Below are 25,775 nucleotides of genomic sequence, written 5' to 3' on the forward strand. Positions count from 1 at the left end.
CCACCACCACACCCAGCTAATTTTTGTGTTTTTAGTAGAGACGGGGGTTTCATCATGTTGGCCAGGAATGGTTTCGATCTCCTGACCTCGTGATCCGCCTGGCTTGGCCTCCCAAAGTGCTGGGATTACAGGCGTGAGCCACCGCACCCGGCCTTGTCTTTCTTTTTGCTTTCTTTTCACGCTCTCTTCTCTCTCTGCTTCCAGAGTAGTTGGGACTTAAAATTTATTTTAATAACAGGAATTCTCGTGGATCTAATCTAATCACCAACCGATTTTGCTCTGCCCCAGCAAGATCTGTTTCCAGACTGCTGAGCAGATCTCGCCTCCAAAACCCTAAAACAGGATCGCTGAGTGAGACTGACAGAAGCATAGACCCCGCCTTGAGCCCGCCCTGTCTCGGCCCTGCCCTCGGCCCCCGGCCAGGCCTGTACGATGCGCGCGCAATTTCCTGCAGACCCGGAAGTCGAGATCGTGGAGTGAACGTTTCGCGCGCTTTTTCCTGTAGACCCAGCACCTGACTGCGTGGAAAGACCGTCTAGCCGCCACCTGTGAGTTTGCCTTTGTCTAGATTGAATTTAGGCTGCCCAGTTCCTGTGTGCTTCTACACCCGCGATCTGAGGGCTCATGCAGACCTTGAAGTCCCGGCACCGCTCTATCCACTCCAAGTAAATTCGGACATTCTCCAGAGAGTCTGGAGGTCGCTTCCCTGCGTGTTAAAACCGCTTGGAGGCTTCTAGGCCGGGCGCGGTGCCTCACGCCTGTAATCCTGGCACTTTGCTATTTTTTTTTCATTTTTTGTAATTATTCAGTCTGTAGTTGGTTGAAGCCATTGATGTGTACCCCAGAGATACCAAGGGCTGACTTTAGACTGTATCTGCTCGTTAGTCACTTAATTGTTTTTTTTTTTTCTGAGACTCAGTTTTGCTCTTGTGCAATGGCGTGATCTCGTCTCACTGCAAACTCCGCCTCCCGGATTCAAGCGATTCTCCCGCCTGGGCCTCCCGAGTAGCTGGGATTACAGGCATACGCCACCATGCCTCTCTAATTTTGTATTTTTAGTAGAGATGGGGTTTCACCATGTTGGCCAGGCTGGTCTCGAACTCCTGACCTCAGGTGATCTGCCCACCTCATCCTTTCAAAGTGCTGGGATTACAGGCATGAGCCACTGTACTTGGCCAATGGTATTTTGGATGAGATCCACTTTTATGGTATCTCAGTGCTTTTTTTTCATGTAACCCTTTTTTTTTTCCCTTAACAATGCCCTCCAGGCAGATGAGTATTGATGCTGACAATTTGTTTTTTTGGGTTTTTTTGAGACAGACTCTCACTCTGACGCCAAGGCTGGAGTGCAGTGGCACTGTGTTGGCTCACTGCAACCTCTGTCTCCTGGGTTCAAGCAATTCTCCTGCCTCAGTCTCCCGAGTAGCTGGGATTACAGGTGTCCACCACCATGGCCGGCTAGTTTTTATATTTTTAGTACAGACAGGGTTTGACCATGTTAGCCAGGCTGGTCTTGAACTCCTGACCTCAGGTGATCCACCTGCCTCGGCCTCCCAAAGTGCTGGGATTACAGGCGTGAGCCACTGTGCCCGGCCTTGATGCTGACAATTTGGATATGCCAGTGAGAAGCTGTAACATGGAGTCTTTAAGTGGAATTAATAGGGTTCAGTACTGCTGGAGGTTTCAGGCATCCACTGGGGCTCTTGGAACATAGCGCACATCGATAAAAGGATTCTACTATAGTCTGTATCTAGAATTGAGCACTGTGATCCACAGATGGCTGAGGGGCCTGTGCTCTGCATGAGCTTTGGTCAGGGTGAGGTCTGTGCTTTTTTTTTTTTTTTTTTTTTTTTTTGAGATAGAGTCGCACTCTGTCACCCAGGCTGGAGTGCAGTGTCAAAATCTTGGCTCACTACAACCTCTGCCACCTGGGTTCAAGCAATTCTCCTGCCTCAGCCTCCTAAGAGCTGGGATTATAGGTGCCTGCCACTACCCAGCTAAGTTTTGTATTTTTAGGAGAGACGGGGTTTCACCATCTTGGCCAGGCTGATCTTGAACTCCTGACCTCGTGATCGACCTGCCTTGGCCTCCCAAAGTGCTTGGATTACAGGCGTGAACCACCACACATGGCCTTTTTTTTTTCTTTTTCTTTTTTAAGACGGAGTTTCACCCTGTCACCCAGGCTGGAGTGCAATGGTGCGATCTCGGCTCACTGCAACCTCTGCCTCCCAAGTTCAAGGGATTCTCCTGCCTCAGCTTCCTGAGTAGCTGGGATTACAGGCCCGTGTCACCACGCCCAGCTAATTTTTTGTATCCTTAGTAGAGACGAGGGTTTCATTATGTTGGCCAGGCTGGTCTCAAACTCCTGACCTCATGATCTGCCCACCTCGGCCTCCCAAAGTGCTAGGATTATAGGTGGGAGCCACCGCACCCGGCCAAGTCTGTGCTTTTAAGGGGAGCTTAATCAAGCCCAGCTCTGCACTGCTGCAGTGTGTGTGTCGCTCACCATGGGACAGGAGAGAGTTTTGAGGAAGGGAGTAAAAAACTCACTTGTTGATTTTCCTGTAGGAGATCAACAGTAGGCAGCAGAGGACCATCTTTCCAGAAGGTGAGGTCTTCCCTTTTTGTGTGGCTATGGCACAGGAAGTGGGTGTGTTGATTCTAAGCCCTAAACAGCATTATTTTTGATACTAGGATTCACTTTCAAAGAGACATATTATGCAAGGAAGCAACTCAGAAGAGGAAAGAAAGGAAGTCAGGAATGGCCCTCACTCAGGTAAGGTAGTGTTCTCAGTGGATTTTTCTGTCTCTCTTTCTTCCTGAAATGCCAGGCATTGGAGTTGCTAATCTCTGACTCTGAAGCATCCTGCCTGACTCATTTCATTGCACTTACCCATGGCTTCTTCCAGTCCCTTTCACTTCCACTTAAGATTCCAGTTCCCTATGACCCAATGACATGAACTTGGGAAGAGGTTCCACTGGGCATGGTCCTGGGAAGGGCTCACACCCAGACACGGATGGAGATGGGGTGTGGGCCTTGTGGTGTCAGTGCTGTTGGGCAGCAGGGATTGTTCAGGAGCCACATCTGGATGCACTGTGAGTGTTCTGTGGACTAAGACTAGAGAAGCTGCATGCGGAATTCCTTTTTTTTTTTTTTTTTTTGAGACAGAGTCTCACACTGTTGCCCAGGCTGGAGTGTGATTTTGTGATCTCGGCCATATAAATGTATATGTGTACTAGTGTATATGAGTGTTAGTATATATATGTGTAAGTGTGTACATGTGATGTGTTTGCATGAGTGCACAGATGAGCAAACCTATAGTTTTTATAAATAGCATGTCATCATTATATATATATTTTTATCAGTTGAAATTACATCTGTTTATCAGGATGTTCAAATTTTTCTACATTATCATGTATGATGATATGAGGCATCATACCTGATAGTGGCTATAAGAGGCAATGAGGCAATGGCTATAAGAACATTATAGTAATGTATTATGGGGATATCGATTATATATATGCATATATAATGAACTATTAGGCAATTCCATGTTTTTAATCCTTGAAGTTTTAAATTTACTGAATTAGGTAACTGTCAATTTACTTTTGATGCTGATCTGTTACTTAACTGTCTGATTCTTTAGGTTTGATTCTCATGCTCAGACACCTGTGATCTGGTGCTTACTCTGCTGTTTCAGTTCTCACACCTGGGGCAAGCTAGAGTGTATGTGAAAGAGTTGTCTTTTCAGTAAGATAGGAGCAGATTATTCTTTCATTGGCTTTTGTTGCTGTACCAGTTAGTTCATGTAAATCATTGAGAATAGTGCCTATCACATGGGAAGTGTTCTATTCAGCCATTGCTGTTGTTATCATCACAGTTTTCAGATTTTCACCATTTTTTATGTATTTTATTTATTTATTTTTTTTTGAGACAGGGTCTCGCCCTGTCACCCAGGCTGGAGTGCAATGATGCAATCTCGGCTCACTGCAACCTCTGCCTCCTGGCTTCAAGCCATTCTCCTGCCTCAGCCTCCTGAGTAGCTGGGATTACAGGCGCACACCTCCATGCCTGGCTAATTTTTTGTATTTAGTAGAGATGGGGTTTCACCATGTTAGCCAGTCTGGTCTCGAACTCCTGACCTCATGATCCACCTGCCTCGGCCTCCCAAAGTGCTGGTATTACAGGCGTGAGCCACTGCGCCCGGCCCAGATTTTGACCATTTTAAAAACCACTATAGGTCGGATGTGGTAGCTCATGCCTGTAATCCCAGCATTTTTGGAGGCTGAGGTGGGAGGATCACTTGAGCTTAGGCGTTTGAGACAAGCTTGGACAATGTGGTGAGACTATATCTCTACAAAACATACAAAAATTAGCTGGGCATAGTGGTGTGAGCCTGTAGTCCCAGCTACTCGGGAGGCTGAGGTTAGAGGATCGCTTGAGCCTGGGAGGCAGAGGTTGCAGTGGGTTGATATCACACCCCTGCACTCCAGTCTGGGAAACAGAGTGAGATCCTATCTCAAAAAAAAAAAAAAGAAAGAAAGAAAGCACTGTAGACATTGTCATCTCTGAAGACGCTACTGTATCTCAGGTAGATACTAAATGTCACTTGATGTGTCAAAAATAATACCTAACATTTCTTTTTTTTTTTTTGGAGGGGGGGACGGGGGACGGAGTCTCACTCTGTCACCCAGGCTGGAGTGCAGTGGCGCAATCTCAGCTCACTGCAATGTCCCACTCCCGGGTTCACACCATTCTCCTGCCTCAGCCTCCTGAGTAGCTGGGACTACAGACCCCCGCCACCGCGCCTGGCTAATTTTTTGTATTTTTAGTAGAGACAGGGTTTCACCGTGTTGGCCAAGATGGTCTTGATCTCCTGACCTCGTGATCCGACCGCCTTGGCCTCCCAAAATGCTGGGATTACAGGCATGAGCCGCCGTGCCCGGCAATATTACCTAACATTTCTATAGAGATAACCCTGGTTTAATTTTTTGTTTGTATTGCTTGTATTATCCACAAAAGGAGACATCTACTCTGATTTAAAGAATGTCATCACTCCTTATGGAAAAGTATAATAAAACACAATCACAGACACATAACTAGCTCAAGAATACTTCAATGTGGATTTGTCACAGTGCTCGCTTCAGTGGAGTCAGTCCTTACAACTGTCTTCTCATTCTGTTTGAAGATAAGTACTCTCTCCATACCCTGTTTTTGAAATGTGGATTTCCTTTTAGGGGCAATTGTCATTCAGCGATGTGGCCATAGAATTCTCTCAGGAGGAGTGGAAATGCCTGGACCCTGGGCAGAAAGCTTTATACAGGGACGTGATGTTAGAGAACTACAGGAACCTGATCTCCCTAGGTGAGGATAATGTCCCTCCAGAAGCCTGCTTCTGCTCTGGTATATCTTTTTGCATTTTCTCTTGTGTGTCTCTTGGGAGCCCCTGCATTGCTTGACTGAGATTGAAACCTGTTGACTAAGAAATGAAAAGCAGGCCGGGCGCAGTGGCTCACACCTGTAATCCCAGCACTTTGGGAGGCCGAGGCAAATGGTTCACGAGGTCAGGAGATTGAGACCATGGTGAAACCCCGTCTCTACTAAAAATACAAAAAAGGGTGCCTGTAGTCCCAGCTACTCGGGAGGCTGAGACAGGAGAATGGCGTGAACCCGGGAGGCGGAGCTTGCAGTGAGCCAAGATTGCACCACTGCACTCCAGCCTGGGTGACAGATTGAGACTCCGTCTCAAAAAAAAAAAAAAAAAAAAAAAAGAAATGAAAAGCATTATGCTTTCTGAACTTGAAATGTCCCCTTACACCAGCCTGACCAACCTGGTGAAACCCCATCCATACTAAAAATACAAAGATTAGTTAGGCATGGTGGTACATGCCTGTAGTCCCAGCTACTTGGGAGACTGAGGCAGGAGAATCACTTGAACCTGGGAGGCAGGGGCTGCAGTGAGCTGAGATCATGCCACTGCACTCAAGCATGGGCGACAGAGTGAGACTCTGTCTCAAAAAAAAAGAAATGTCCCCTTTCTTCAGATATTCTGCTTCCTTCATGATTCATCATTGATGGCACCAGGGCTGAAGTATGCATGAAACCTTATGACAGACTTAAAAAATATCCAGTTCCCTGTTTTCTACCCGTGTGCTTTTGATTCAGTAGTTCTTGAAAGAGGGCTTGATGTCTACATGTTACAGTGTTTCCTTAGCATTCAGAAGGAGGCAGTCAGTGGTTGAATTTGTGAAATATTATTCTTGATTAATTTGTAATATGCTTTCTCCTACCTAAATATAGGGCTTGGACTTTGGAGATGCCACAGCACACATTTATTCTTTCTTTTTGTAAGTAGGAATCTGTCTTCCTGACCTGAGTGTTACCTCCATGTTGGAGCAAAAGAGAGATCCCTGGACTCTGCAGAGTGAAGTGAAAATAGTAAACAATCCAGATGGCAGGGAGTGCATCAAAGGTGTGAACGCAGGTGAGAGCTCAGGTGGGCAGAGTGGAGGCCCCATAATTTTTGTATTTTGAGAAGAGTCTCACTCTGTCATCCAGGCTGGAGTGCAGTGGCAATCATAGCTCACAGCAGCCTGAAACTCCTGGACTTAAGGGATCCTTCTGGCTTGGTCTTCCAAACTGTTGGGATTACAGGCTTGAGCCACTATACTCTGCAAAGCCACACTATTACATAGTGTTTGGGAAACTCTGCAAGTGGGTGAATTCTGTGGGAAAACCAAAGCTGAAATCCTTTGAGTTGTGAACAGACATTTTTCATTTTCTTTTTTCTGTTTTGAGATAGCGTCTCTCTCCTGTCACCCAGGCTGGAGTGCAGTGGCATGATTATGGCTGGCTGCAGCCTCACCTTCTGGGGCTCACGTGGTTCTTCCACCTCAGCCTTCTGAATAGCTGGGACTGTGTGTGTACACCACCATGCCTATCTAGTTTTTTGTATTTTTAGTAGAGATGGAGTATTGCCATATTACCCAGGCTGTACTTGAACTCCTGACCTCAAGTGATCCACCCACCTCAGCCTCCCAAAGTGCTGGGATTACAGGCATAAGCCACTGTGCCCAGCCTCACATAATGATTTTTGAGTTCTAATTAACTTTCTCAGTTCTTCTTTATCTAGGAAAGCCTGAATTATTTTTATAGATGAGTTTTGCTAAATATAGTATTCTTCATTGATGTTTTTCTTATTTTCTTTTTTTTTTTTTTTTGAGACCGTCTCACTCTGTCACCCAGGCTGGAGTACAGTGGCATGATCTTGGCTCACTGCAAGCTCTGCCTCCTGGGTTCACGCCATTCTTCTGCTTCAACCTCCCAAGTAGCTGGGACTACAGGCTCCCGCCACCATGCCTAGCTAATTTTTTTTGTATTTTTAGTAGAGACGGGGTTTCACCGTGTTAGCCAGGATGTTCTCAATCTCCTGACCTCATGATCCACACACCGCAGCCTCCCAAAGTTCTGGGATTACAAGCATGAGTCACCGTGCCCAGCCCTTATTTTTCTTTAAGCACTTTCAGTATCACTTCACTGCCTTCTACCCTGAAGATACCCGCTGGAAAAATACACATAGACTTATACAGTTTCCTATTATATGTCAAGTCTCTTTTTTTGTTGATGCTATCAAACTTTGTCTCTGTCTCTCTTTGACTTTTGATAATTTCCTTATATTATGTCCCTGTGTGAATGTCTTTGGGTTAATTTTAGTGATGGTCAAGCTTCTTGAATTTGTGTATTCAGTTCTTTTGTTCCATCTTATAGTCTCTCAAAAATGTATTAGGGTTTGTAAGGTTTTCTTCATCATGTTTTCTTTGTGGTCTTTGGAACTGATACTGTTGGATAACTTATGTTTCAGTTTGCTCACTGTTTTCCATTCCTTTTGCTGTCTGCTGTTAAACCCCCCAATGGATTTTTACATCTGTTACTGTATTTCGGCTCCAGAATTTCTGTTCTCTTGTTTTTAATGATTTCCCCTGTGTTTGTTATCCTCATTCTTTTCACATACTGTTTTTCTGATTTTATTTAGTTTTCTATTTCTGTTATCTTTTAGTTTGGTGTCTGGAGTTTTATTTATTTATTTATTTATTTGTTATTCTTTTAGCCATATTTTCTCATCTTTTCGTAGGCCTTGTATGGTAGTTTTTGGTTTAGGTTTGGTAAAACAACCACATTTTTCAGTTATTTCTTATAATGCTCAGTGGGAGACCTTAGTTGCTGTAAGGGTGTGAGAACACTCCATTCTTTTCTGGGATGTATCTTTCCTGACTTTGTGAAAGTGCTATTACAAATATCTACACTGCTGCTCTTAAATATCTTATTTTCCTTAAGAGGCTTATCCCTGCTTTTTCACAGAAGCTGTTAGTTACTCTTGTATTTGTCAGCTTATAATCTCTCTCAAGCTCTCCCTTAATTCCCCTGACTCCTGCAGATTCCAGATGCTTCAGTAAATCACCTCACTCCCTTGTGTCTTCTGCATTACCAACATGTTATACAAAGTATGCTGATACTGGCCGGGCACAGTGGCTCATGCCTGTATTCCCAGCACTTTGGGAGGCTGAGGCAGGTGGATCACAAGGTCAGGAGTTTGAGACCAGCCTGGCCAACATAGTGAAACCCCGTCTCTACTAAAAATAAAAAAGTTAGCCAGGCATGGTGGCAGGCACCTGTAATCCTAGCTACTTGGGAGGGAGAATTGCTTAAACCCAGGAGGCAGAGGTAGTAGTGAACTGCAATCACGCCATTGCACTCCAGCCTGGGTGACAGTGTGAGACTCCATCTCAATAAAAACAAAGTATGCTGATAATTTCAATGTCTGAGTGAAGTGATGCAGAATCTTGTTTTCTGTCAGACTTTAAACATGCCAGAATCGGGATTAAGTTCCAAAATTTTCTTGCTTTTCTAGAGAAGAGTTCTAAATTGGGAAGCAATGCAGGAAACAAGTCACTTAAAAATCAACATGGATTAACTCTTCAGTTACATCTGACTGAATGGCAGCCATTTCAAGCTGTAAGGAATATTTATGGATGTAAGCATGTTGAGAAATCTATCAGTGACAATTCTTCAGTTTCACCAGTTCAAATAAGTTTTTCCAGTGTCAAAACCCATATTTTTAATAACTACAGAAATGATTTTCTTTTTTCTACATTACTCCCACAAGAACAGAAAGTACATATTAGGGAAAAGCCTTATGGATGTAATGAGCATGGGAAAGTCTTCAGAGTGTCTTCAAGCCTTACTAACCATCAAGTAATCCACATTGCAGATAAAACTTACAAATGTAGTGACTGTGGCGAGATCTTTAGTAGCAATTCAAACTTTGCACAACATCAACGAATCCATACTGGAGAGAAGCCTTACAAATATAATGAATGTGGCAAAGTCTTCAATCAGAATTCACACCTTGCACAACATCAGAGAATTCATACTGGAGAGAAACCTTACAATAACAAAGAAAGTGAGAAAGTCGTTAGTCACCATGCCTACCTTGCACAGCATAGGAAAATTCATACTGGAGAGAAGCCTTACGAATGTAGTGAATGTGGCAAAGCATTTAATGTGTGTTCCAGTCTTACTGCTCATCTTGTAATCCATACTGGAGAGAAACCTTATGATTGTAAGGAATGTGGCAAGGTCTTCAGGCATAAGTCTTCCCTAACCACTCATCAGACAGTTCATACTGGAGAGAGACCATACAAATGTAATGAATGTGGCAAGGGGTTTAGTCGAATTGCACTCCTTGCAAGGCATCGGAAAGTTCATACTGGAGAGAAACCTTACAAATGTAATGAGTGTGGCAAGGTCTTTATTGGCAATTCACGCCTTGCACGACATAGGAAAATTCATACTGGGGGGAGGCGTTACAAATGTAATGAATGTGGCAAAGCATTTAGAACGTGTTCAGATCTCACTGCCCATCTTCTAATCCATACTGGAGAGAAACCTTACGAATGTATAGACTGTGGCAAGGTCTTCAGGCACAAGTCTTCCCTAACCTATCACTGTAGAATTCATACTGGAGAGAAGCCTTACAAATGTAACGAATGTGACAAGGTCTTCAGTCAGAATTCAAACCTTCAACGACATAGGAAAATTCATACTGGAGAGAAGCTTTACAAATGTAATGAATGTGGCAAGGTCTTCCGTCAGAATTCACACCTTGCTCAACATAGGGATATTCATACTGGAGAGAAGCCTTACAGTTGTAATGAATGTGGCAAGGTCTTCCGTCGGAATTCACACCTTGTGCGACATAGGAATATTCATACTGGAGAAAAGCCTTACAGTTGTAATGAATGTGGCAAGGTCTTCAGTCGGAATTCACACCTTGCGCGACATAGGAAAATTCATACTGGAGAGAAGCTTTACAAATGTAATGAATGTAGCAAGGTCTTCAGTCGGAATTCACGCCTTGCACAACATAGGAATATTCATACTGGAGTGAAGCCTTACAGTTGTAATGAATGTGGCAAGGTCTTTAGTAAAAATTCCATCCTAGTACAACATTGCAGTATTCATACCAGAGAGAAGCCTTAAAAATTTAGTGAAGCTGGCAGGGCGCAGTGGCTCACGTCTGTAATCCCAGCACTTTGGGAGTCCGAGGCGGGTGGATCATGTGGTCAGGACATTGAGACCATCCTGGCTAACACGGTGAAACCCCATCTCTACTAAAAATCCAAAAAAAAAAAAAAAAATTAGCTGGGTGTGGTGGCAGGCACCTGTAGTCCCAGCTACTCAGGAGGCTGAGGCAGGAGGATGGCATGAACCTGGGAGGCAGAGCCTCCAGTGAGCCGAGTGAGCCACTGCACTCCAGCCTAGGTGACAGAGCGAAACTCCATCTCAAAAAAAAAAAAAAAAAAAAAAAAAAATTAGTGAAGCTGCCAAGCATGGTGGCTGACGCCTTTAATCCCAGTACTTTGGGAGGCCACGGTGGCCGGATCGTCTGAGGTTAGAAGTTCGAGACCAGTCTGACCAACATGGAGAAACCCCATCTCTGCTAAAAATACAAAATTAGCTGACTGAGGTGGCAGGCACCTGTGATCCCAGCTACTCGGGAGGCTGAGGCAGGAGAATTGCTTGAACCTGGGAGGCGGAGGTTGTGGTGAGCTGAGATTGCAACATTGCACTCCAGCTTAGGCAAGAGGAGCAAAACTCTTTAACAACAAAACAAAAAAAATTATGAAGCCTTACAAAAGTAATAAATATGGCAAAGAATTTCATATGAAATCATGCCTCTCTACCCATCTATTAATCCATACTGGAAGGAAACCATAGAAATATAAAGAATACAAGAAGGTCTTCAGGCACATGTTTTCCCTAACCTCTCATCAAGAGAATTCACACTGGTGATTGACTTTAAACATGTAACAAGTGTGGCAAGGTCTTCACTTAAAATACACACCTTGTCAACTATCACAGAATCCATACTGGAGAGAAACCTTACAAATGAATGACAGCATCTTCAAATAAAATGCACATCTGGCACAACATTGGAAAATTCATCCTGTAGATACCTTTTAAATGTAGCAAATGTGGCAAAGTCAAAGTCACAATTCACATCTTGCACATCAAATAATTCATACTGGAGGCTGGGTGCTGTGGCTCACGCCTGTAATCCCAGCACTTTGGGAGGCTGAGGCGGACGGATCAGTTGAGGTCGGGAGTTTGAGACCAGCCTGACCAATGTGTTGAAACCCCATCACTACTAAAAATAAAAAAAATAGCTGGGTGTGGTGGTGGGTGTCTGTAATCCCAGCTACTCAGGAGGCTGAGGCAGGAGAATCACTTAAACCCAGGAGATGGAGGTTGCAGTGAGCCAAGAATGTGCTACTACACTCCAGCCTGTGTGACAGTGAGATTCCATCTCAAAAAAAAAAAAAGAATTCATACTGGAAGGAAGCGTTACAAATGTAATGAATGCGGCAGAGCATTGAGAGGGTGTTCAGGTCTTACTGTTCATTTTGTAATCTGTAGTGGAGATAAGTCTTTTTTCCCCCCCCCCCCCCCAAAACAGAGTCTCCCTCTGATGCCCAGGCTGGAGTGCAGTGGTGTAATCTCAGCTCACTGCAACCGCCACCTCCTGGGTTGAAGCAATTCTGCCTCTACCTCCTGAGTAGCTAGGACTACAAGCACATGATGCCATCATGCCTGGCTAATTTTTTGTATTTTTAGTAGAGATGGAGTTTCACCGTGTTAGCCAGGCTGGTCTCGATCTCCTGACCTTGTGATCCATCTGCCTTGGCCTCCCAAAGTGCTGGGATTACAGGCATGAGCTGCTGCACCGAGCTTAAGAAATCATATGAATATATAGAATGTACTCCAGGCATGGTGGCTCACACCTATAATCCCAGCACATTGGGAGGCCAAGGTGAGAGGATTGCTTGAACCCAGGAGTTTGAGGCCAACCTGGGTAACATGAGGACAACTCCATCTCTACAAATAATAAAAAATTAGCCAGGTGTGTTGGTATATGCATGTATTCCCAGCTACTTGGGAGGCTGAGGCAGAAGGATCATTTGAGCGTGGGAGCTTGAGGCTGCAGTGAGTCATGTTTGCAGTACTGCACTCCAGCCTGGGTGACAGAGTGAGACCCTGTCTAGAAATATAGACAAACAATGTGAAACGTCTTCAGTCACAAGTATTCCCTAACAAATCACTATAGAATTCATACTGCAGAGAAGCCTTACAAATGCAGTGAATGTGGCAAAGCATTTAGATAATGTTCAGGCCTTACTGCCCATCTTGTAATCCATACTGCAGACAAACTACAACTGTAATGAATGTGGCAAGGTCTCAAGTTGAAATTCACATCTTGCGAATCACCACATAGAGAGAAACCTTACAAATACAAATCACCACATAATGGAGAGAAACCTTACAAATGCAACATATGTGGTAAAATGTTTTAGTCACAATTCACACCTTGGACAGCATCAGATAATTTATTCATGAAAGAGTCTTTACAAACTGTGTACAGAAAGCTCGTCATGAGTTCTAGCATTAATGAACATCAGAGGTTCCATACTAAGGAGAAATCATATAAATGTAATGTATGTGGCACAGGCTTTCCTGAGGCCTGCCAAATGACTAGAAATCAAAATATACTTCTTGGATAAAACCACACAGATGGATTGTATATGCTGAGGATATCCAAGGACCATTACTATAGAACATGAAAAGGATTTAATTATTATTTTCTTTTTTCCTAAAAGTGTTGGGAACAGGCCACCAAATCTGGCCAAAAACAGTCCCCAAAACTGGCCATAAACGAAATTTCTGTAGGACTGTGACATGTTCTTGATGGGCATGACACCATGCTGAAGGTTGTTGGTTTACCAGAATGATGGCAAAGAACACCTGGCCCACCCAGGGCAGAAAAACTGCTTAAGGCGTTCCAGAACCACAAATAATAGCATGTGCATTCTGTGCCTTAAGGACATGTTCGTGCTGCAGATAACTAACCAGAGCCCATCCCTTTGTTTCCCATAAGGAATGCTTTTATGTAATCTATAATCAATAGAAACAATGCTTATCAGTGGCTTGCTCTCAATAAATATGTGGGTCAAGCTCTGTTCATGGCTCTCAGCTCTGAAGGCTGTCAGTCCCCTGATTTCCCACTCCACACTATATTTCTGTGTGTGTGTCTTTAATTCCTCTAGCACCGCTGGGTTAGGGTCTCCATGACTGAGCTGGTCTCAGCAGAAAGCTACTTTCCTCTTCATAACTTTCAACCTGAACTTTGAGATCTTGACATATACCTCCTCCTACAGGCCTTTCACTGTGGTCTCTGGGAAAGAATCAAGTGAAAGAATCAACAGGATGCCAGGGCTGATTTCATTAGCTGAGGATCACTTCTATTCAGTTTCCTGGAAGAACACTGTCTTTTTATATTAAATATTGTCTGAGTTAGACAGCATGGACATGGGTAGAGAATAACATAAAATGATGACTGCTTGAAGCAGTCACGCTTACGGCATTCTGCCCACTCTTTTCTTGACAAGGGTGCAGTACTTCTGTGCTCTAATAAATAACCATAAAATAGAGCATGCCATGAAAGGCATGGCATTTTTATGGGAAGAGAATAATTGTTGTTAGGTACTGATTACGTGGTAGCAATCATGGAGGGGAAGGGGTGGTCACCTCCTCAATTGAATAGCAATAGTTCCTGTTTAGCAAAGATGGAAAACAGTAGTCTTATTTTTGAAATGGAAGAGAAAACATGCATTTTCTCTTAAGTCTGAGCACACAGAATGGGAATGTTGTTAATTTTCGATAACCTGATGACAGTGTGCCTAGGTGATTATCTTTTTGCGATGAATTTCTCATGTATTCTTTGAGCTTCTTATGTTTGGATGTCTAGGTCTCTAGCAAGCCTGGGAAAGTTTTCCTCAATTATTACCCTAAATATGTTTTCTAAACTTTTAGATTTCTCATCTTCCTCAGGAATGCCAATTATTCTTAGGTTTCATCATTTAACATAATCCGAGACTTCTTGGAGACTTTGTTCGTATTTTCTTATTTTTTCTTTGTCTTTGTTGGATTGAGTCAATTCAGAAACCTCATCTTACGTTGGGAGGCTGAGGTGGGCAGATCACCAGGTCAGGAGTTCAAGACCAGCCTGGCCAATATGGTGAAACCGCATCTCTACTAAAAATACAAAAATTAGTTGGGCATGGTGGTGAGTGCCTGTAGCCCCAGCTACTCAGGAGGCTGAGGCAGAAGAATTGCTTGAACCTGGGAGGCGGAGGAGGTTGCAGTGAGCCGAGATTGCGCCATTGCACTCCAGCCTGGGTGATGTAGTGAGACTCCATCTCAAAAAAACAAACAAAAAAATCACCTTGTCTTTGAGCTCTGAAATTCTTTCTTCTGCTTGTTTAATTCTATTGCTGAGACTTTCCAGAGCATATTGCATTTCTGTAAGTGCATCCATTGTTTCCTGAGGTTTTTATTGTTTTTTATTTATGCTATCTATTTAACTGAAATTTCTCCCCTCATTTATTGTATCATTTTATTTCTCTAGTGCCTCCTTGATTAGCTTAATAACTGACCTGAATTATTTTTCAGGTAAATCAGGGATTTCTTCTTGGTTTGTATCCATTGCTAGTGAGCTACTGTGATTTTTTGGGGGATGTTAGAAAACCTTGTTTTGTTATATTACCAGAGTTAGCTTTCTGGTTCCTTCTCATTTGGGTAGGCTCTGTCAGAGGGCAGGTCTAGGGCTTAAGGATGTTGTTCAGATTCTTGTCCCATGGGGTATTCCCTTGATGTAGTACTCTCCCGCTTTTCCTAGGGATGTGGCTTCCTGAGAGCTGAGCTGTAGTTATTGTTATCTCCCATCTGGATGATCTAGCCACCCAGCAGGTCTGCCAGGCTCCAGGCTGGTACTGGGGGTTGTCTGCACAGAGTCCTGTGATACGAACTGTCTATGAGTCTCTCAGCTGTGGACACCAGGACCTGCTCCAGTGTAGGTGGCAGGGGGGCGAAATGGAATCTGTGAGGGTCCTGAGTTTTGGTTGTTTAATGTACTATTTTTGTGCTGGTTGGCCTCCTGCTAGGAGGTGGTGCTTGCAAGAGAGCATCAGCTCCTCTCCCTCTCCCTCTCCCTCTCCCTCTCCCGCTCCCTCTCCCGCTCCCGCTCCCTCTCCCTCTCCCTCTCCCTCTCCCTCTCCCTCTCCCTCTCCCTCTCCCCTCTTTCCACGGTCTCCCTCTGATGCCGAGCCGAAGCTGTACTGTACTGCTGCCATCTCGGCTCACTGCAACCTCCCTGCCTGATTCTCCTGCCTCAGCCTGCCGAGTGCCTGCCATTGCAGGCGCGCGCCGCCACGCCTGACTGGTTTTCGTATTTTTTTGGTGGAGACGGGGTTTCGCGGTGTCCGCCGGGCTGGTCTCCAGCTCCTAACCGCAAGTGATCTGCCAGCCTCGGCCTCCCGAGGTGCCGGGATTGCAGACGGAGTCTCGTTAACTCAGTGCTCAATGGCGCCCAGGCTGGAGTGCAGTGGCGTGATCTCGGCTCGCTACAACCACCTCCCAGCTGCCTGCCTTGGCCTCCCAAAGTGCCAAGATTGCAGCCTCTGCCTGGCCGCCACCCCGTCTGGGAAGTGAGGAGCATCTCCGCCTGGCCGCCCATCGTCTGGGATGTGAGGAGCCCCTCTGCCTGGCTGCCCAGTCTGGAAAGTGAGGAGCGTCTCTGCCCGGCTGCCATCCCATCTAGGAAGTGAGGAGCGCCTCTTCCTGGCCGCCATCCCATCTGGGAAGTGAGGAGCGTCTCTGCCTGGCCACCCATCGTCTGAGATGTGGGGAGCACCTCTGCCCTGCCGCCCAGTCCGGGATGTGAGGAGCGTCTCTGCCCGGCCGCCCCGTCTGAGAAGTGAGGAGACCCTCTGCCTGGCAACCGCCCCGTCTGAGAAGTGAGGAGCCCCTCTGCCCAGCAGCCACCCCGTCTGGGAAGTGAGGAGCGTCTCCGCCCGGCAGCCACCTCGTCCGGGAGGGAGGTGAGGGGGTCAGCCCCCCGCCCGGCCAGCCGCCCCGTCCGGGAGGGAGGTGGGGGGGTTAGCCCCCCGCCTGGCCAGCCGCCCCGTCCGGGAGGTGAGGAGCCCCTCTGCCCGGCCAGCCGCCCCGTCCGGGAGGGAGGTGGGGGGTCAGCCCCCCGTCCGGCCAGCCGCCCCGTCCGGGAGGGAGGTGGGGGGGCTCAGCCCCCCGCCCGGCCAGCCGCCCTGTCTGGGAGGGAGGTGGGGGGGTCATCCCCCCCGCCCAGCCAGCCGCCCCGTCCGGGAGGGAGGTGGGGGGGTCAGCCCCCCGCCCGGCCAGCCGCCCCGTCCGGGAGGTGAGGGGCGCCTCTGCCCGGCCGCCCCTACTGGGAAGTGAGGAGCCCCTCTGCCCGGCCAGCTGCCCCGTCCGGGAGGTAGGTGGGGGGGTCAGCCCCCCGCCCGGCCAGCCGCCCCATCTGGGAGGTGAGGGGCGCCTCTGCCCGGCCGCCCTTACTGGGAAGTGAGGAGCCCCTCTGCCCCGCCACCACCCCGTCTGTCTGGGAGGTGTACCCAACAGCTCATTGAGAACGGGCCATGAAGACAATGGCGGTTTTGTGGAATAGAAAGGGGGGAAAGGTGGGGAAAAGATTGAGAAATTGGATGGTTGCCGTGTCTGTGTAGAAAGAGGTAGACATGGGAGACTTTTCATTTTGTTCTGTACTAAGAAAAATTCTTCTGCCTTGGGATCCTGTTGATCTGTGACCCTACCCCCAACCCTGTGCTCTCTGAAACATGTGCTGTATCCACTCGGGGTTGAATGGATTAAGGGCAGTGCAAGATGTGCTTTGTTAAACAGATGCTTGAAGGCAGCATGCTCGTTAAGAGTCATCACCACTCCCTAATCTCAAGTACCCAGGGACACAAACACTGCGGAAGGCCGCAGGGTCCTCTGCCTAGGAAAACCAGAGAACTTTGTTCACTTGTTTATCTGCTGACCTTCCTTCCACTATTGTCCTGTGACCCTGCCAAATCCCCCTCTGTGAGAAACACCCAAGAATGATCAATAAAAAAAAAAAAAAAAAAAAAAAGAGAGCATCAGCTGTGGTAGTATGGGGAGGATTAGGTGGGGGCAGGGCACTAGAACTCCCGAGAGTATATGCCCTTTGTCTTCAGTTACCAGGGTGGGTAAGGAAGGACCATCAGTTGGGGGCAGGGCTAGGTGTGTCTGAGCTCAGACTCTCCTTGGCAGGTCTTGGTACTGCTGCTGTGGGAGATGGGGTTGTGGTTCCCAGGTCAATGGAGTTACGTTTCTAAGAGGATTATGGCTGCCTCTGCAGTGTCATGCAGATTGTCAGGGAAGTGAGGGAAAGCTGGTAGTCATAGGCCTCACCCAGCTCCTGCACAAGCCAAAAGGCCAGTCTCGCTCCCACCATGCCCCCATGTCCCAACAGCACAAAGTCTGTTTCCAGGCAGTGGGCAAGCAGGGCTGAGAACTTGCCCCAGGCTACCAGCCTCCCAACTACAAAAGCAAGTAAGGCTTTCGTGCTTCCCAGCCTGTGGAGTCTGCACATTGGATTCATACTCTTCCGTGAGTTTTGGCCAGGAGACTTCTCATTCAGTTGGAATTGTTACAAAGTTCAACTGGAGGTTTCCTTCTCCCTGTGGCCTTTTCCCAGTGCCTCTGGCAGCCCTCCCCAAGGACCCCTGTGAGGCAAGGCAGAAAATGGCTTGCTAGGGGACCCAGAGAGCTTTTCCCGCTACCCCTGTTTTTCACTCAGCCAATTTTTTTTTTTTTTTTTTTTTTTGAGACAGAGTCTTGCTCTGTCACGCAGGCTGGAGTGCAGTGGTGCAGTCTCCGATCACTGCAACCTCCAACACCAGTGCTCAAGCGATTCTCCTGCCTCATCCTCCTGACTAGCTGGGATTAAAAGCACATGCCACCATGCCTGGCTAATTTTTGTATTTTTTGTAGAGACGGGGTTTCACCATGTTGGCCAGGCTGGTCTCGAACTCCTGACCTCAAGTGATCCACCTAACTCAGCCTCCCAAGATGCTGGGGTTATAGGTGTGAGCCATAGCACCCAGCCTCAGTTCTCTAAATTGACTGAGTTCCAGGTAAGGTCAGAATCTTCTCCCATGATCTAGACCTTCAGGTTTGCCAGTGAGGGTTTGTGTTCTTGGCAGACGATCTTCCTTTCCCACTTACACAGTTTGGGCACTCACAGTATTTGGGGTGTCTCCTGGGTCCTGCGGGAGCAAGAGCAATCAACTTCCTTCAGAGGTCCTGTGGGTTTTCTTGGCTTCCTAATTTACTCTTGCAGTCATTCTGGAGCAAAAATTCATGATGCAGGACTCCACACACTGCTGTCCATCTGAGTGGAAGCTGCAAGTTAGTCCTGCCCTGCCATCTGCCATGATCCTCTGAAAACAAGAATTTTTCTTATATTTTTCCTTCCATACATTGTAATCCTTATTATATGTATAATTTCCATTTCTTACCTGTGTTACTCCTCTGAAAAACACAGGGAATATATAAATGAAAGTTTTCTTTTGAGACAAAATTTTGTGACATGAAAATGCACATAAGACAATAACTGATATGAACTAGGTTCTCTATAATTATGAAAAAGAAGTGTTCCTTTAAATCTTTAATTCAATGGAGGTACCAAGTTGATATAAGATGGTCAACTAAAATCTCTTAATGTGGGTGTTTGCTCTCTTCAGGTGCTTGAAATCAAGTGTGTGGAGGGTAACCAGCATTTGTTGAAGTAAATGAAAATATGATAAATAACAAAAAGTCATCCCCCACCACATGCCAATTACAGTTTGTGACACGGAGATTATCTCCATGCTCAATCTCAAGGCCATTCTGCCTCTTCTCACTGGATGATATTCCTATTCCCACCAGAGGATATTACAGGGAAACATGACATTAGTGCCACTATTACCATGAAAACTGACACCCAACATTCTCCCTTCAGATTTGTCCCCACCTAAAAAAGAGATTTTTGTATGTCAATGGTGCATCCTGAGACCCTGAAATTTCACTCACTCTAGAGATTTTTTATACTTTTTTGGCTTTTCTACATACATCATTTTATTGGTTCCCTATTGCTGCTATAACAAATTACCATAAAGTGAGTGCTTTAAAAAAAAATCCCACAAATTTGGCTGAGTGTGGTGGCTCGTGCCTGTAACCCCAGCACTTTGGGAGGCTGAAACAGGGGAATCATTTGAGCTCAGGCCTTCAAGACCAGCCTGGGCAACATGGCAAGACCTCATCTCTACTAAAAATTATAAAATTAGCTGAGTGTAGTAGTACATGCCTGATGTCTCAGCTATTCAGGTGGCTGAGGTGGGAGGATCGCTTGAGCAAGGGAGACGGAGGCTGCAGTGAGCTATGATTGCACCATTGTACTCCAGACTGGATGACAGAGCAAGATCCTGTCTCACACACAGACGTACAATTTATTGTCTTATAGTTCTGGATGTCAGAAGCCTAATATAGATCTGCAATGCTGTGATTGTTCTTCAATCTTGAGGAAAGAATTTGTTTTCTAACCCTTCCTTGGTTGCAGAGACTGCATCTCTCCTTGCCACATGGTCCACTTCCTCCACCTTCAACGTCAGTTGCAGATCATCTTATATCTTTATCTCTGTCCTGATGTTTTCACCATATCACCAACTACTAAGTGACTCTAACTCCACCTGTATCTTTCTTATACTGACCCTTGTGATGATATCACCTTTATAAGAAGAACCAGGACAAAATCTCATCTCAAGATCCTTAATTAGATGACATTTGTGAACCCTCTTTTGACACATAAAGTAACCCAGATCATGTTGATGAGGACATGGACATCATTTGGGAGAACATTATTCACCCTATTATAACTAATATATTCTGTTAATGGCTATACTATTTTATCCTCCTTTCTGGTCTCTTACATTTGTTTTTATTTCTTTATTTCACTGGGTACAATTTCTAATGGTATGGCAAAAAGAGTGGACATGCTTGTTTCATTCTCAACCTCTGTGTTGAAGCATTCAGTTTTGTTTTTTGTTTTTCTTTTTGTTTTAACAGTAATAGTGACATTTTCCCTAAGGTTTGTAGGTGTTCTTCAGGAAGATGAAAAAGTTTTGCTCTATTATCAGTTTTGAAAGTCAGACCATAGACAAGTGTTGAATTTTGTTGTGTTTTTTTCTGCCTCTATTGATAGAGTCCTATGATTTTTAAAATCTTTTTATCATGTTAATATCGTGGATTACATTGATTAAATTTTATTTTTTTCTTCTCATAACGCAGTGTAGTAGACAGAACACTGATTGAATTTTAAATGATTAAACAGCCTTACATCCTCAAATAAACCCCATTAAATCATGGAGTACAAATCTTTTTATATACTGTTGATTCCTATTGCTAATATTTTCTTAAGAATTTTGCGATTTTTTTTTCATGTGAAATTTAGTTTTTAGACTTTTTTTTTCTAATTCCTTTGCCTAGTTTTGGCAAACCATAATAATGATTTCATAAATTAAGTTGGGAAGTAGTCCCTCCTCTTCTGCCTTCTGGGACAAATTGTATATAATTGCTGTTAATACTTCTTTACAGGTTTAATAGAATTGTTTAGGGTTAGGCTGAGATGGGAGGATTTCTTAAGGCTAGGAGTTTGAGACTAGTCTGAGCAACATAGCGTGACCTCATCTCTAAAAAGAAAAATTTTTTGGCCAGGCGCAGTGGCTCACACCTGTAATCCCAGCACTTTGGAAGGCCGAGGTGGGCTGATCACTTGAGGTCAGGATTTGAAACCAGCCTGGTCAACATGGTGAAACCCCATCTCTACTAAAAATACAAAACAATTAGCCTGTAATCCCAGCTACTTGGGAGGCTGAGGCAGAAGAAGTGCTTGAACCTAGGAGTTGGAGGTTGCAGTGAGCCAAGATCACACCACTGCACTCCAGCCTGGGCAATAGAGCAAGACTCCGTCTCAAAAAAAAAAATTTATTTTTTAAAATTAGCCCAGCATGGTGTTCCATCTACTTGTGAATCTGAGGCTGAGTTGAGTAGACTTATTAAGCCCAGCAGTTTGAGGATACAGTGAGCTATGATTGTGCCACTGAGCTCCAACCTGGATGACAGAGTGAGACCTCATCTCTACAAAAATAAAAACAATTGTCTAGTGTTACCATCTGTGCCTGAAAATTGCATTATTTGGGCATTATTTGGGAGAATGTTTTATATAATCAGGTAAGAACACAACGTGAGCTCTAGTCTCTTAACTTTTTAAGTGTACAATTCAGTAGTGTTATTCAACCTTAAAATCATTCTTTTAACATTTTCAATGGTATTTATTTATATGGTACATGTGACATTTTGATACACACATAAAATAGATAATGATCAAATCAGGATAATTTAAATATCCATCACCTCAAACATTTATTTCTTTCTCTTGATGACCTTTCAACTCTTCTAGCTACTTTGAAATATACAATAAATTATTGTTCACTATAGTCACCCTACTATGTTACTGGAGATGACAACTTATTCCTTCTGGTTTTTTTTGGTACCCATTAACCTACTTCTTTTCATGCCTGTGCTAACCTCCCCACTCTCTGGTAATGACCATTCTACTCTCTACCTCCATGAGATTAACTTTTTTAGCTCCCACATACGAGTGAGAGTATGAGATAATTGTCTTTTCTGTACCTGGCTTATTTTATTTAACATAATGACCTCCACTTTGACCCATGTTGCTGCCGCAAATGACAAGATTTTATTCTTTTTAAAGGATGAACAGTATACCATTGTCTATATATACATTTTCTTTATCCATTTGTTTGTGATGAAAATGTAAGTTGATCCCATATCTTGGCTATTGAGAACAGTGCTACAGTAAACATGGGTGTGCAGATATCACTTTGATATCCGGATTTCCATCCTCATTCTCTCTCTCTCTCTCTCTCTTTCTCTCTTTCCAGCAGTGGAATTGCTGGATCATATGGTAGTTCTGTTTGTAGTTTATTGAGGAACATCCATACTATTTTCCATAATGGCTATACTAATTTGCATTCTCACCAACCAGTGTACTAGCATTTTCTTCCTTTGCATATTCACCAGCATTTGTTATTTTTTTTTGTATTTTTGATGATAGCCATTCTAACTGAGATGACATTATATCTCACTGTGGTTTTGATATGCATTTACCTGATGATTAGTGATGTTGAGTATTTTTTCATAGGCCTGTTGGTCGTTTGTATGTCTCCCTTTGAGAAATGTCTTTTCAGATAGTTGGTCCATTTTCTAATTGGCTTTAAAAATTTGTTTGTGGCCAGGTGTGGTGGCTCACACCTGTAATCCCAGCACTTTGGGAGGCTGAAGCAGGTGGATCACGAGGTCAGGAGTTGAAGCCTAGCCTGGCCAAGGTGGTGAAATGCTGTCTCTACTAAAAATACAAAAATTAGCCAGGCGTGGTGGTGTGTGCTTGTAATCCCAGCTACTTGGGAGGCTGAGGCATGAGAATTGCTTGAACCCGGGAAGGCAGACGTTGCAGTGAGCCAAGATCGCACCACTGCACTCCAGCCTGGGCTACAGAGTGAGACTCCGTCTAAAAAAAAAAATTGCTATCGTGGTGTTTGAGTTTCTTATATATTCAACTTATTAATTCCTTGTCAAAAGGATAGACTGTAAATATTTTCTCTAATTCTGTCACTTGTCTCTTCACTATGTTGACTGTTTCCTGTGCTGTGCAGAATCTTTTTAGTTTAATATAATCCAATTTGTCTATTTTTGCCCTTGTTGCCTGTGTTTTTGAGGTTTTACCTAAAAAATCTTTGCCCAGATCAACGCCCTGAAGAGTTTTCCTATTGTTTTCTTATAGTTTTATAGTTTCAGATCTTCCATTTATGTCAAACCATTCTGATTTTATTTTTGTGTATGGTGAGAAATAGGGGTCTAGTTTTATTTTTCTGCATATGGAGATCCAGTTTTCCAGCACCATTTATTGAAGACTGTCTTTTTTCCCAATGTATATTCTTTGTCAAAAATCAGCTGGCTGCAAAGATGTGGTTTCTTTGTTCTCTATTCTGTTCTGTTGCTCTATGTGTCTATTTTTATCCCAGTAGCAAGCTGTTTTGGATACCATTACTTTCTAGTATATTTCGAAGTCAGGTAGTGTAATACCCCTCAGTTTGGTTCTTTTTGCTCAGAATTGCTTTGGCTTTTTTGGATCTTCCGTAGTTCCCTATGAATTTTAGGAGTTTTTTTTTTGTTTTTTGTTTTTGTTTGTTTGTTTTTTTTTTTAGACAAGGTCTCTATTGCCCAGGTTGGAGTGCAGTAGTGCGATTTCAGCTCACTGCAACCTCTGCCTCCCAGGCTCAAGCGATTCACCTGCCTCAGTCTCCTGAGTAGCTAGGACCACAGGTGCATGCCACCGCACCTGGCTAATTTTTGTATTTTTTGTAGGGATGGGTTTTGCCATGTTGCCCAGGTTGGTCTCAAATTCCTGAGCTCAGGTGATCCGCCCATCTTGGCCTCCCAAAGTGCTGGAATTACAGGCACAAGCCACCGCACCCAGCCGTAGGATTCATTTTTTTCTATTTCTGTGAATAATGTCTTTTGATATTTTGAAAGAGAATGTGTTGAATATGTACATTGCGTTTGGTAGTATGATCATATACACAATATTAATTTTTCCCACCCATAAAGATGGGTAGCCTTTACTTTTTTGTGTAACCTTTCCACTTCTTTCATCACTGTTTATAATTTTCTACCCATAGATTTTTCACTTCTGGCCTGGGACGCGCGCGTCTTCAGGGTGGAAGCCTGGCGCGCGTCTTCAGGGTGGAAGCCTGGCGCGCGTCCGGAGGTGCTGAGGAGCCAACCGGCCCAAACTTTGTGGGAAATGACTCCCCTCTGCCCTCGCCCCTCGCTCTGCTACCATTTCCTTCCGTTTCTGCTTCGCTTGGCGATGCAAAACGCGCGAGGCTCACGGCAGAGGGCCGAGGCCACGGGACTCTCAGGGCCGGGCCCGCCCCTCGGCCGCGCAGTGCGGCGCCGCACGCCCCGGACGCTGTCCAGCGTTGGCCGCCTGAGCAGAGGCTGCCGCGGAGCTAAAACACCCGCCGTTTCACCCAGCCAGCGGGCCCAGCCCGCGGAGGAGGGCGGCATGCAGCTCCGCGTTGCCTGGCTCTCCGGGCACGCGGGCTACGATCTGTACAGTGCCTGTGATTACACACCACCACCTATGGAGAAGGCTCTTGTGAAAACGGACATTCAGACAACGCTTCCTTCTGGATGTTATGGAGAGTAGCTCCAAGGTCTGGCTTGGCTGCAAAACACTTTGTTGATGTAGGAGCTGGTGTCACAGATGAAGATTATAGAGGAAATGTTGGTATTGTACTCTTTAATTTTTGCAAAGAAAAGTTTGAAGTCAAAAAAAGGTGATCGAATTGCACAGCTCATTTGTGAACGGATTTTTTAATCCAGAAATAGAAGAAGTTCAAGCTTTGGATGACACCAAAAGGGGTTCAGGAGGTTTTGGCTCTACCGGAAAGAATTAAAATTTACGCCAAGAACAGAAAACGAGAAGTCATACCTTTTTCTTAAAAACAAAGCGTTTTTGCTTAAAGTGTTTTGGTGTTTTACACTTCTGTAAACTTACTAGCTTTACCTTCTAAAAGTACTGCATTTTTTTTTTATGATCAAAGAAGAGATCATTTAAAAAAAAGCATTTCTTTGTGTTTGGATCACAAAGAAACTTTGTTTTTCTGCAGTTGATGGTTATATGTAAATCTACTTTGTGGTGACCTGATGTAAACAGTGTCTTCTTAAATGTACATCAATTACAGATTAAAAAAAAAATCCTGTATTATTTAACTCAAGAAATGATACCCCTTCAGCAACTTAAAAAAAAAAAAGTGTGTTTTTGTTTTGTGCGTGTGTGTGTGTTTTGTTTTTGTTTTTGTTTTTGTTTTGTTTTTTTGGAGACGGAATTTCACTCTTCTTGCCCAGGCTGGACGGCAATGGCCCGATCTCTGCTCACCGCAACTTCCAACTCCCGGGTTCAAGCAATTCTCCTGCCTCAGCCTCCCGAGTAACTGGGATTACAGGCATGCACCACCACGCCCGGCTAATTTTGTATTTTTAGAAGACACAGGATTTCTCCATGTTGGTCAGGCTGGTCTCGAACTCCCAACCTCAGGTGATCCGCCCGCCTCGGCCTCGCAAAGTGCTGGGATTACAGGCGTGAACCACCGTGCCTGGCCCTGTGTGTGTTTTACAAGAGAGACTGGGACTCACTCTG

At 44.8% G+C, this 25,775-nt stretch overlaps 1 protein-coding gene across 1 annotated transcript; it reads left to right on the plus strand.

Annotated features, from left to right (window-relative positions):
• The first annotated feature begins 226 nt into the window (after positions 1-226).
• ZNF534 (zinc finger protein 534) lies at positions 227-24,721 on the plus strand. Its single transcript, XM_031004375.3, is given in 7 exon segments — positions 227-548; positions 2,569-2,608; positions 2,695-2,776; positions 5,239-5,365; positions 6,357-6,485; positions 24,250-24,272; positions 24,275-24,721. Coding segments are annotated over 5 exon segments (606 nt in total). The 5' UTR covers positions 227-548; positions 2,569-2,608; positions 2,695-2,761; the 3' UTR covers positions 24,587-24,721.
• The last annotated feature ends 1,054 nt before the right edge of the window (positions 24,722-25,775 follow it).

The sequence above is a fragment of the Gorilla gorilla genome, chromosome 20 (genome assembly GCF_029281585.2).
Source record: "Gorilla gorilla gorilla isolate KB3781 chromosome 20, NHGRI_mGorGor1-v2.1_pri, whole genome shotgun sequence".
Classification (NCBI taxonomy): domain Eukaryota; kingdom Metazoa; phylum Chordata; class Mammalia; order Primates; family Hominidae; genus Gorilla; species Gorilla gorilla.